General features: G+C 42.0%; 1 protein-coding gene across 3 annotated transcripts in view; it reads right to left on the reverse strand.

The window, feature by feature from the left end:
• GREB1L (GREB1 like retinoic acid receptor coactivator) overlaps nucleotides 1-13,458 on the reverse strand; it is a 167,471-nt gene that overhangs the window by 28,530 nt on the left and 125,483 nt on the right. For 2 of the 3 annotated variants that reach the window (XM_028524032.2, XM_036009231.1), the window contains 4 exons: nucleotides 10,213-10,346; nucleotides 7,042-7,381; nucleotides 2,854-2,969; nucleotides 1,929-2,173 (listed from right to left, as the gene is read on the reverse strand). In XM_028524032.2, coding sequence (XP_028379833.1) covers nucleotides 1,929-2,173; nucleotides 2,854-2,969; nucleotides 7,042-7,381; nucleotides 10,213-10,346 — 835 coding nt within the window. Of the gene's footprint in view, nucleotides 1-1,928; nucleotides 2,174-2,853; nucleotides 2,970-6,592; nucleotides 6,617-7,041; nucleotides 7,382-10,212; nucleotides 10,347-13,458 lie in introns of all 3 variants that reach the window. The other variant, XM_036009230.1, reaches the window with a different exon arrangement.

A 13,458-nucleotide genomic window follows, 5' to 3' on the forward strand; every position in this document is an offset into this window, starting at 1 on the left:
ACTTCACTGCAAATGTGTTTTGCCCCTAACAGGGCAGCCACTCTTTGGTTTGAGGACAAGCCAAAAGCTCATTACATGCAGGACATAAGGCCCTCTCTGGGCTCATGATTGGTGCTTCCCAGATTGGTGCTTCCCAGGCATGTAGGTCAAATCCCAAGCTTGGGGGATTCTAGATGAGTAGCCAGTAACTGGAGGTTATTTGAACCAAGTCATTACACTTGCTCACTTGACTTTTGTGTCTTTCCCTCATGGCCCTGACCTCAGAGTCCACATGCCTGTGCACTTTGAGCAGTGAACCTTCCTGAGGACCCTTGGAGTCGGCCCGAGGTCAGGCAGTGTGTGCGCAGTGGTGTGAGCACAGCGTGCACATCAGGTTGGCCCCAAAGAGAGGGAAACAAAAACAGCAGAAGGCAAGTCATGACCTTTATGTGAGTTCATCAGAGCAAGGCCAAGACTGTGAGCCTCGTGGGGCTGTTCTAGCACTCAGGGACAGGTGGGCGTCTGATTAAAGAGCCACAGGAAGGATGGTGAAGTCCCCCCTCCTCCTTGTCTCTCCCTCACTGATGTTGGTATCCCAAAGCTTCTAGAGGTAACATTGTTCCTCCCTTCTGTCTCCCTTTCCTATCCTCCAAACCTCTCGCCTTTTTTCTGACCTGGTCTCAGAGAAACCTGGGGAGCCTGTGGTGGAGGGGCAGGGAGGCCCGCCCAGAGGGCCCTCATGCTCTTCCAGGTGGGGGGTGAACATTGAAAGACAGAAATCCCCACAGATAACGGCCTCTTCAGTTCCCACAGGGAGTTGTCTAACAAAGGATGACAGAATGAACAGAAAGACCAGTGCTGTTTCTGTCACAAAGTCTGTGAGTGTTTGCGTGTCTGTGTCACAGTGACGGAAAGGGGAAACGTGGGACAGCAGGAGGTGATTGGCAGTTCCCTCTGGGAGAGGCTTTTTATTTCTAGTCTCTATACTTTGTTACATTCTCCGAGAAAGTTTCTCCAAGTTTCCTATGTTAAGCTTTTGGGTGTTTTTTAGCTTTTAAGATTTTATTTATCTATTTCTTAGAGAGGGGAAGAGAGAGAGAAAGAAAGGGGAAGAGAGAAAGAAAGGAAGCAACCATCAACGTGTGGTTGCTTCTAGTGTGCCCCTACTGGAGACTTGGCCTGCAACCCAGGCATGTGCCCTGATTGGGAATTGAACTGGCGACTGTTTGGTTCCCAGGCCGGCACTCAGTTTGCTGAGCCACACCAGCCAGGCCCCTATGTTAAGCTGTATTATCTTCAGAGTCAGAAACAAATGGAAATGCTGCTGCATCATCTGCTGCAATACAATTTATCAGGAGAACGCCCATGGAGCACTGTCAGAAGCCACACAGGAATGCTGTGGGAGGGGCTGGAGGGTGGCATGTGGACCCTCGCAGTCAGCCAGTGGCCCCAGAGGAGGCTTCAGGATGCAAACACTTGTTGTTGAGTACTAAATGTCATCCATGCATGCATGCATGCATCCATCCATCCATCCATCCATCCATCCTTTCAAACACTTTGTGCCAGGTCTAAGCTAACTAACACAAACTTACAACTTCAGGATCTGGAAGGAAGAGAGGGCCTCTGTGCAAATATAAGGTGCATAATATCCATGAGATGATTAGGGTAGGAGAGACTAGGGGAAATGTGCAGACTAAGGTTGGTAAAATTCATTTACTATATTTAGCCTATTAACAAGCTCTTCATTAAATGCTTACCTAGAGAAGTATTCTCTGGCTGTCCATCATGCTTTTAAGTATTCTTCCAGGAAACTGAGGTCTGGACCAGCTGCCGAGTCACCAAAGGCTCCTCGGACAGCCTTGAGGGGTGTGGGTAGATGCCTCTGCCTTCCACGTGCCTACCTACCCTGCCTCCTGTCCCTTATCCCTCGAAAGAGAAAAAGTACTGACCCGAGGTTCCCGTGACGGCACTACTGTTGCTCTGGGGCCTTTCCAGATCGATCAGCAGCTCATCGGAGTCATTCTCACTCACAGTGACTCTCTCTTGCTCCTTCCCACTAAGGTCTAGGGCGACAGTGGATCCCCGGATGACCTCTTTTGAGACATAGCAGCATGCCAGACCCACTTCCTGCTCCAGGGCCGTGCGAGTTAAATAGCTTGAATCAATTAACCGGAGGTCACAGTACTTCAAAGACCTGCACAAAAGTAATGATGTTTTTGGTGAGTCGACCTGGCGGTGAATGCAGTGTTGGTGTGTGCCTGGATAGCTGGCTGCGTCTCAGCAGTTAAAATCACGGGTTTCCGTACCAGGTAGTCCTTGATTTAAGCCTCAGCTCTGTCACCTCCTAGCTGTTATGACTTCGCCCTAGTCACTTCATTTTGTCCAAGTATAAAATAGAGTAACAGTGCCTGGCTAACACCATTGTTGTGAACAATGAATGGCAGGACACATGTAAGGCATTAACGGTGATAATCTGACATAGTAAGCATTCCGTTACTGCTATTATCATTATTGTTGTTGCCTTCCAGTCTGCAGGCCTTAGATTCCAGAAGGGGTTGGGAACAGCAGAGTCTTCATCAAAAAAAAAAAAAAATTTCCTGGTTTCAGGTAGATGTTTTTCCCCTCTGCCTCTGGATGCCCTGCTTTAATGAATAAACATTTCTCAACTGTGGCTATCTTCCATTCCCAAAATTACTAGGTGATCTATGAAAAGTCAAAAGAAGGAACCAAGGAAGGTTATAGTTCTTATATTCCTGAAAAAAAATTCTCTTTCCACTTGCCAAATGAATATGATAATTAAGCATCAGCCAAGTGTTAACCATCAGCTCAGCTGGGCAACTAATAAAAAATGAGAACCAATTATTCACATTGTACCTGGGAAAGGTTTCTCCGAGAGGATCTTTGCCAGTTAATATCACAATACAAGGCAGACCTTCTAAATCTTGGTATGTCCGAGGGACCCATTCTTCTGGTTCATTTCCTCTCCAGGTCTGTAGAAAGGGACCCATATGATAAAATTAAAACCACTTATTTAACTTTCTACCTTTTTAAAGATTTCTAGGTCCAGGATTTTTAAATATATATCTGTGCTTCCAAATGACTGCCACTAAGTTTGTGTACATATTTTAGTTGGTACTAAAAAGCACACACAAAATGCTCTAGAAGAATGTGGCCTCTGGTTTTATCTCAATAGGATAAAACAGGAGACCTTGGTATATGTCATGCATTTGCCACACAGGCCAAAGAAGCAATGTGAAATAGCCCACAAACCTTACAACAAAAATCCTGCTTAAACCACGTGATTCAAGGCTCTTTTAAAAAAAGATTTTATTTATTTTTAGAGAGAGGGAAAAAAAGGGAGGGAAACATCAGTGTGTGGCTGTCTCTTGCGCAGCCATCACTGGGGACCTGGCCTGCAACCCAGGTATGTGCCCCGACTGGGAATCAAACCGGTGAGCCATTGGTTTGCAGGCTGGCACTCAATCCACTGAGCCACACCAGCCAGGGCTGATTCCAGGCTCTTAAATATACATTCTTTATAATAGATTGTTGAGACTGACAAAAAGACAGTTTCACTTGTGAATGACTAATACAAGAATCTCAACAAAACTCCATGAAAACAGGCATTTTCACCAAGAAAATCATGAAGTTAGCCACCCCTGATGGTTTATTTTCCCTCTTTTTCCCTTTATTGACTTTCAAAATAAGTAACAACTAGCTTACAGCCACAAAAAGTCTTTCTCAAGAAGGCTAAAAATAGAACCAAACCTGAGCCAAGAAAAAAACCTGTTCCTTCCTCAGAAGATTAATGTAATTAGCTTATGATTACACAAAAATTTATTAAGCATCAACTTCTCATATATAGTAACACATGTATACATGTTATACACGTTTATTTCTAATAAATGGAATGTCAATCATGAAAGCATAAATATTTCAATGAAATGAAAAAAATCTTACCAACCTAAAAGATGTTCAAAAGTGAAGAGATTTTATAGATTCTTCTAATTTAGAGCAGAAAATAAGATACCACCTCTTAGGCAGTCAATGCAGTTCCTGCTACTTATAAATTATGTAGCATCTAACTATGTTTTATATCAGCTTTCTAGCATGAGTTGTAAGAAATGAACTGACATTTCTCATAATGCTTTGGAGAACAAGGACTAAGAAGTGAGGTGTTACATAATGCATGCAATTTTATTTTACAATAGACTGACACTTCCTTTGCAAAACACAGCATGTGATAAAAGAAACCCAGCAGGCAAGTAATAATATGATAGGGTTTGATTAATAATTTGTTGATGTTTAGAAATACCACTAGAGAAATAAATGTATTCCCAATTATTCAAATAAAATGTATATAATTTATAAAACTGGAAGAACCATAACCTTGTTGACAAATCTTTTATTGTTTATTTGAATACTAAGAGGAAATCAGTGGATCTTCATAACTGTTCACAAGTTTGAGAGACATTTAATATCTTAGAAAATCAATCTATCAAAAAGATTTCTTTAAAATAGGAGATGAAATGTCTCTACAAGAATTCAGTTTTTTACACATTGTCATGTCAAAGGGAACCATGACTTTACCTGGTTTAAAGCAAACAATTCTGGAAATAGAACTCATTTCACTTATCGCCACCACACTGGACTCACGGCATCCCTGGCGCCGGGGTTCTCCCTGCACGTATGTTATCCCCCAGGAACCATCAGCAGGCCATGGTTCCTCCACGAATAGTGAGGTCGGTTACAATGACGGGATAACAGGTTGTTATGTTTTAGTACAAAAGATTTACTTTCAAAAGCTTATTAAACAAGTCTTGCTTTTACTTTCGACCAATCAGAGCTAGCCAAACCACTATAAAGTGCTTTTCTGTCACACCGCTACTTCTGATGAATGATGGCTGCAGTTCTTAGGGGCACTGACCATGCCCAGGATGATGTCACTGCAGGGCATTTAACACAACATAGAAGGCTGGGTGAGCACTGAGTTCAAGGAAAACAGGGAGCTTCACAGGCCTCCTGGAGGAACTGATTTAGATTTAAACCTTGGATCCTTCCAGTGCATGTCATCGCTTCCATGTTAACCACAGTACATAAAGGGTAATTAGAGGGAAGCACAAAAATAAGACCATATAGAAGAGGCGGCATGGGATTTTAACCAAGGCTAGAGATACAAAGCACAGCCATGCCATCCCAACAATGGCCAAGGAGACTGGTAACTTAGAAATCAACAGGTGAAGCCAAGACCTCCTGGCAAGTGGCAGTGTTGCCTAGTATGTGAAGATAACAGGATTTCATGTTTTCACTTTCACACAAATAGAGAGTTTTAACAGGATGGATTAGTGTAATGCAGTGGTTTTGGAAATATGAAATTTCTCTTGTGTGGTTGGTGCTCAGCAGTTACTCATACAAATCGAGATAGAGTGGCTTCAAGATCCCCTTTGATTCCGGCAGCTCTTGGAACAGCAACTGCTCAGACCAATTACCCTCATAGGCCCTGTAGGTGATGACAGCCAGGTTCAGGGCCTCAGGTCTTGACTGCAGCTTTCAAACCGTGGTCCAGAGGGGCAAATTACTAGGATATGCTGATTTATACTGACTTAGTAATTGGCACTTTCAAAGGGTCTGAACAAGTGACCTTAGACTCTGTTAATAGCTACCCTGATCAGTGTGTCAAGGGAGACCTAGTGAAGATGCTGCAGCCTCACATCCTTTAAAAAACCATCTCTCTGCAACAGGTGTGGGGGACCTGCCTTTCCCGATTCTTCATCATTAATACCATTCATGTTGTCTCAAGACCTATGTCTCAATGAGTTATACTGGAAGAAGGGTTTCAGGGCTTGCTCTTGTTAGTCACCCTAGGAATTTGGCTCTAATGTGGTCCATAAATTTATTGGTTCCTGTTGCTTATCAAGCTAATACATTTTGTTTGCATTTTGGATTATTCAATTTGGGTTGGCTAACAGGATGTAAAAAAAGGTTTATATTTGCCAAATGCTTTGTGAACACTACATAATAATCCCAAAATTAGAGTCCTTAGAGATCCTACAGTCCAACTCCCTCATTTTGCAGGTGAGAAACTGCAGCCCAGTGTGAAAATGCAAATGCCTCAAGACTATGTGATTCTTTTCATAAGAACTGTAAACTCAGTTTAGTTCCGTATTTAGTGTGCAGGGTGCAGACACCATGTTGGTCTAAGTCAGACATACAATACCTAGCTGAGTGCTGTACTGACACATACACAATATTTTATTAAATGCTTTTAAATGGCTAGGACACCCTGGATTACGAAAGTTCCCAGAAAATCCTGAGTAGGACATAAGGAAGAGCATAAAGTAGCTTTTTAGTTGACTTATGAATTCTCCCCCACTCCCCATACCTAACAGTAAGTGCTTAGGAAAAGCAGGCATCCCCCGGCCATGCAGAGGGGAGTGAGTTTGCTCATGCACTAAGTCCCTGTGCACGGTGCCTGGAGAGTCTCACTCCAGCCCAAGCCTTGGGGCTGAGGGTCAAAGCAGGTTCAAAGAAACAACAAACTGATGAAGAATTCACATGCAAGAGGCAGGGAATAGTTCTACATAAGTACTGAAGATAAAACAGAATACTTTACCCACTCTAGACATGAGCAGACAGGCTAGATGGACAGAAAAGAATTAGTGAATTGATGATTCTTGAAGGCGTACCCCACAGAGGCCTGAAAGAACAACTTACCTTTTTATTACTAAGAAAAAAGGTGGCCATGGGCTACATGCATTTTGAAAAGGTCAATAAACATGGGGTTAAATTGGGTCATCTCATTTTTGCACCTGCAGTTGGAGAGCATGGAAGACCAACTGCATGCACATGCTAAAAAGGGCAGGAGGCTTGACAGAATCTTAATACACTGGTTCCAACTAGGAAAGTGAACATGTCCTTTCATTTAGCCTTAACATTGTCATGAAGATCAGACTGACAGGTACAAAACCCTGTTAAACTCAGGCCTCTGAGCCACCTATGTGGGGTTCCTAGAAAACAGAAACAGATGGAATTTCAAAGGAGAAATGTCTGTCCATTGCTAACCTTTAATCGCGCCACAAAGTGAGCTGCAACACTGACTTCAGAGGCGGGGTTCCCAAGGATGATCTCAAAGCGGTACTGCAGCCCCAGCTTGTCGCGTACCTCCTGCAGCCGCTCCTTGGCTAACATTGCCAGCTGCACCGAGGGTACCCTGATAATAAGCATGTGTCCCCTCCCACTTTTGTTCTTTCCTGGGGAGGTGATGAGGTCATCCATAATGCTGAGTGTCTCTGGCGTGCTGTGGTCTCGGAGGGATGCCATGGTGGTGAGAGCCATCAGAGCCTCTGAGTACTGCTGGATGAGAAGGTAGCAGCGGACGACCATGCTGTGCAGCCTGGGGTACCTTCAACAGAACACAGAAAGCTAGGCACCTGGGCCACAGGCCGGCCAGAATGGAGGCCAACCATGGCAGGAGGGGTTAGTGATCAGTGGTGGCCTTAGCTCTACAATAACCTTGGAGCCCACTGTGCTAGAAGGAAAAGTTGAGATTCCAATGTCTTTGAGTCAGAACCTGTTAGGATAGGAAGTAAATTAAAGAGGCTTAGGGAAGATCTAGCAACCCCAGCTTCTCTGAATGAGGCCTGTGCACCAGCAGCAGCACCACCTGGGATTTTTAGAAATGCCAAGTCCCCCCACCCCACACGTACTGAATTAGAACCTGCATCTTGACATGACTCCCAGGTGATTTGTATGCACATTACATTTTGAGAAGCACTGGTCAGTCAGGTTGTCACAATGGATTATCCCTGGATCCTCACCTTTTGCTGGTGGCACTGAGTTAGAATCGAGGCATGTTGTTAACTTGTCTCTAATACTTATGATTGCACTAAAGGAAACTGAGACTTTAATATCATGTCTGTAGAGTATCAGATATAAAAAGAATAATTACTATTACTAATTTGAAGTTAGCCTCACAGGTAGCAGTAACTGTATCTTCCCATAAAATGTGCCTGGGTGCTGGAGGAAACTTGGAGCTAACTGGAGAAACAGCACCCCCTAGTGGTGTGGCCTCCTATCACCTGAGCCTGGTTGGTAGGGAGCCCGCCAAGGAGCAGAGCTGTGTCTGGGCTTCACCCCTGTCCCCCAACTACCAGCCTGGACTGCCAGGTAAGAGGATCACTTCGTTCAAATTGGCAGTTTTCACAAGTACACAGCAGGCAGAAAATAAATCTCTCATTTATGTGCTATTCCTCAGAAAGCCAAGCCTGCTGATAAAATGACTATAAACAGGCAAAGAGAACCCATTCGCAGGCATTAAGAGGCGCTGATCAAGAAAGTAGGTGCTGGCAAAATGGGGGTGAGTCTGTGAACTTTCTTTCTGGTTGCCCGCTGGTAGCACATGTAGCTGCCTAGCAGCTGAGTAGGCCAATGAAGGATTTCACCTTTGTCCTACTTTATAATTCTATTTAAAGTAAAACAAGTGGTTCATTGGCCTTGCACAGAAAAGCCCAGGGTCAAATACCAAACAGGGTGATCAAATGATCTGTGTGGTTTTGAAGTACGTTAGAGTTGGAAGGGTGGTAGATGCCCTGGGCTCTGACCACTCCACCTTCTCATAAAAGGAGAATACATTAAGGGGCCAAAAGAATTCTGCTACTTGCTCAAGCTCGTCCAACCATCAGAGACACAGCTAGGTCTAGATTTCACTCAGGTCTCTCACAATGGCTTCTCACATTGCAAGGATTTGGTAGACTGGGGAAAAGTGAAGAAATCCTTTAGTTCAATGAATCCTGGGTCAGTCCCATCAAGTATTCAGTAAATTATACACCTTATTAGCCTGTGGTGACTGGGCTAGAAGAAGTAAGCACAGATGATCCAATATAAAGCAGAGTGTTTTCTGCTGAACCATGCAGGGAAGCCAAAGTTAGAACAAATGGTAACATTGATATACAAGTATTTTAGATTTCACACTCTGAAAGAAGCGTAAACATAGTAGTGAATAGTTTTCCCAATCTGTTATGTTTGCATTAAACTGCAACGGTAGTTTTGTATTACGAAAGTTGTAATATAAGTTGATGGATCACCCGTTAAAACACAAGTTATGGAACTCTGAATAATATTACTGGAAGAAAAGATATACTCCAAGTCGGTGGATGTACCGGGTGGGTGGGAAACACAGGGGAAGCTCATGGGCTGATTTTAGAAATCTGTGATCACATGTGCTCTGAAAGGATTAATGTCACAGTCTCAGTTAAGTCTTTTGAAAGCCAGCAGCTGCAAAAATATAAAATCCTACTTCAAGCCTGCTCCTTTTCCTGACACAGCATTTTGACTTGCTGGATAGGATGCATCCACCTGTCCTCACTGTTATTTTTCTTTCTGTTTTCCTAGCAAAGTTATGGGGCAGGCTGTTACATAGATGGCTTGTCATCAACTAGACCAAGTTTTAAGGACTAGAGCTGCTAACACTTAGAATGTGCCCCATCAAAAAGAGCTCCTTGTACCATCACTGGGTGGTCAGACAGAGCATTGTGGAGAGTGGGCAGGGACCTCTATTAGGTTATGTAAATTTTCATGCCTCTACCTACTCTTTGAGACCATGTTTCAAAACCAGAGAGGAAAAAAATAGGAAAACCCTTTACTCTCCCAGAGTTTGACCTGGAGTTGGGGAATAAGAAGAAGGCAGAGGAGACAGAAGAGTCATGACTCTTAATTTCCAAGGTCAGGGACTGGAGAAGGGGCACGAGGAACTGAACTCAAATGATCTGACTGCTCCTTAATTTTCTCCAGTCTACACTCCAAACACCTCACAGTAAAGTTTAGATTGCACCAGGTCATCTAAGGGTACTTGCCTGTGGTGGACAGAGGACAAAAAAGGGGAAAATGTAAACATGTGGGGTGTATGGTGGGGAAGGGCAGATCTCAGGGGAATGGTTTTTCACATGCAAATCCCTCTCTCCTTTGTAACCTCCGGGTGGTAGCGGTGAAGCATGCTTGGGAGACGATTCAAGGCACGGAAAGTGGCTCCAAGTCTCACTGTGAGTCTCTAGTTTCCTTTGTTGGTCTTGGATGATCATTGAAAATCCACATGAGGAAAAGGTCATCTTACGAAAGGCTATTTTTATTTTGCTGTTGCATGTCAACTGCGCACTCCCCATGGCACTGACACAAAAGACTTTCGGCTACTTTAGATATGCAAGTACAGCTAAAGAAAAGGTCGAAGATTTTATTTACCTCTCCAAGAGCGTGTTCACCATTTTTTCAAAAGTCTCATCACATCTCAGAAGTGGGCTTGTGATCCCCCACTGTAGAGACTTACTGTACTCATTCAAGCCAAAGTACAGCTTTTCCTCGCAGCTCATGTCCTCCTGATTCAAAATACAGAGCAAAACCCAGTGAGGACAGGATACAATGAGTTTTGGTTTTTATGGTGAAAACCCCTTTAATAGGTTATTTCCTGGAAGGTTAAACATTTTGAATAAACAAGTGGGACTACAGCAAACTAAAAAGCTTTGCACAGAAAAGGAAACCATCAACAAAATAAAAAGGCAACCTATAGAATGAGAGGAAATATTTGCAAATCTTATATCTGATGAGGAAGGGGTTGATATTCAAAATATATAAAGAACTCCCACAACTCAATAACAAAGAAATCCAATTAACAAATGGGCAGAGGAATTAAATATACATTTTTCTAAAGAATATCTACAAATGGCCAACAGGTACACCAAAAGGTGTGTGTGTAACATCACTAATCATCAGGGAAATGCAAATCAAAACCACAATGAGAGATCACCTCACCCTTGCTACAATGGCTGTCATCAAAAAGACAAGTGATAACAAGTGTTGGTGAGGATCTGGAGAAAAGGAAACCCTTGTGCACTGTTGGTGGGAATATAAATTAATGCACCCACTGTGGAATACAGTACAGAGGTTCCTAAAGAAATTAAAAATAGAACTGCCATCTCATCCAGCATTTCCACTTCTGGGTATATATTCAAAGGAAATTAAAACAGGATGTCAAAGTGCTATCTGCACTCCCATCTTCACTGCAGCATTATTCATGAGAGGTATAGAATCGACTTAAGTGTCTGTCAATCAAAGAATGAGTAAAGATATGATATGCAGGGTGGGGCAAAAGTAGGTTTACAGTTGTATGGAAAATAATACAATAATGAATAAATAATACAAGAATAAATTTTTGTGTACTTTTGTCCCGCCCTGTATATATGTATGTACATAAACACACACATGTATGTATATATAGCAATATTATTCAGCTGTGAAAAAGGAGGACATCCTGCCATTTGTGACAACAGGGATGGACCCGAGGGCATTATACTAAGTGAAATAAGACAGAGAAAGACAAATAGTGCATTGTATCACCTATGTATGGAACGTAAAACATATATATGATATATATCACTCAGAATAGTGGTTGCCAGGGGCTGGGAGGTGGGTGAAATAGGGAGTGGTTGGTAAAATGGCACAAACTTTCACCTGTGAGATGAGTAAGTTCTAAGGTTCTAATGTATCATATGATGACTGTAATAGATACCATATTGTGTACCTATAATTTGATAAGGAAGAAGAACTTAAATGTCCTTAACAAAACATACATAATAGTGACGGTTGTGTTAATTATCTAGATGGAAGGAATCCTTGCATAATATATACATAAAATATATCAATTCATCACAGTGTACACTTTAAATATCTTACAATTTTATCGATTATACCCCAATAAAGCTGGAAAAATTATTTCATTATATAACCTGATACCAACTCTATAATCATCTCTGAGATATAACTGAAATTTCTTTTCATTTCAAATAAACTTAATATGTGATTAGTGGAATGTTGACATGCTTTCTTAAGGCAGAGGATAAGTATACAGATAGTTTGTTGATGCTTTCTTTGTTCAGACATTTTTGGAAGAACAGCATTTTTAAGGCTGGTACTGTTACAGGTCAAATTTCCCTCTTCAAGAAGCAGTTCTCTGATACATATGTTATCTATAAAACTCTGTGGAGGTCAATAACTAATAAACTCCTCCATTACAGAACACTCTTCCGACAGAACTTAATGATGGTAATTCCTAGAAGCTTATCCTTTTACAAACAAAATTTATTTTAAAAGTAGGATGTATACTTTTCTGCCTTAGAATACAGTATTCTATATACAATATAGAATACAGTATTTAATCTGTCCCTCTTCTTGACGACTCAGTCATCACTATAAAAATGAACTTTGGGATGTGACACAAAGGTTCCTTCAAAAGACCCTGGAATATCTGACAAGCTGCTTGTCCTTAAGCTAATAAGCTTTTTGAGTTCATGTATCTGTTTTTTTTTAAATAGCTTTCCTTCCTCTTTTGTACATTACTTTTTCAGTCATTTCTTCTTGTCATGTTGCCTGTGCATTTTAGTCTCATTTTTGTTATTATGTATTGACATTTTTGTTTAAGCACTCTCCAACTGATTTCATAAAGGTAGTATAGTAGCTTAAAATGTGTAAGATAGGAATATCAGAGGAAATATAAGGGGATCAGAAGAAGAAAAAGCAAGGGTAAGAGAAATAGGATTTGGCCAGGGATAGAGCTGTCTCTCTCAGAAAATGCATATCAGAAGCTTCTGCATGTTTTGTTAGAAGTGGGCTACAAATTTGGTTCTGAGCTTTTGAGTACCCATCCAAAGTGATGAACAATTAATTATGTGATTTATAAGGTCCATAAGATAAAAATAAAGCACTATTTGGTAGCTTTTCATTTTTGAGGCTCCCTAAACTGTGCTTGCTGGAACATGGTCTTTTTTGAGAGCAAATATGTCTTATGACAGGACCAGAGTATGTTCTCATAAATTCCAGAGGCTTAGAGCATAGATGGAGTAACATCTGTTGTTTGCTTGTTTCCTTCTGTGTTCTTGGCTGTGTTCTGGATAGTTGTGTCAAATAAGTAATTTAGGATGAAAAAAAGCCTCATTCATTCGAGTTTCCCTCCATACCAGTACTGCTAGCACAGAGTTAGTGGAAAAGCTATATCATGTATGAACTTGGTCGTCAATTTCCTTCTCGTCATTGGTCTTATTTCTTTGGGAAAATGTAAGATCCTATTCCAAGCCTGCTCCTTTTCCAGATGCAGCATTTAAACTTGCTGGATAAGATGTATCCACCTGTCCTCATTTTTCTTTTTCTTTCTCTTTTCTTAGCAAAATTATGGAGCAGGTTGTTAAATGGATGGTTTATGATCAGTTTGGGCCAGAATGAGTTTAAAGAACCAGAGCTACTGGCCTGACTGGTGTGGCTCAGTGGGTTAGGTGTTGTCCTGCAAACCGAGGAGGGGTCATCGCTTCAATTCCTGGTCAGGGCCCATTGCTAGGTTGCGGGCCGAGTCCCTGGTTGGGGGTGTGCAAGAGGCAATGAATTGATGTTTCTCTCACACACTGATGTTTCCCTCTCTTTCTCCCTCCCTTCCCTCTCTAA

Source organism: Phyllostomus discolor, chromosome 9 (assembly GCF_004126475.2).
Source record: "Phyllostomus discolor isolate MPI-MPIP mPhyDis1 chromosome 9, mPhyDis1.pri.v3, whole genome shotgun sequence".
NCBI classification, from domain to species: Eukaryota; Metazoa; Chordata; class Mammalia; order Chiroptera; family Phyllostomidae; genus Phyllostomus; species Phyllostomus discolor.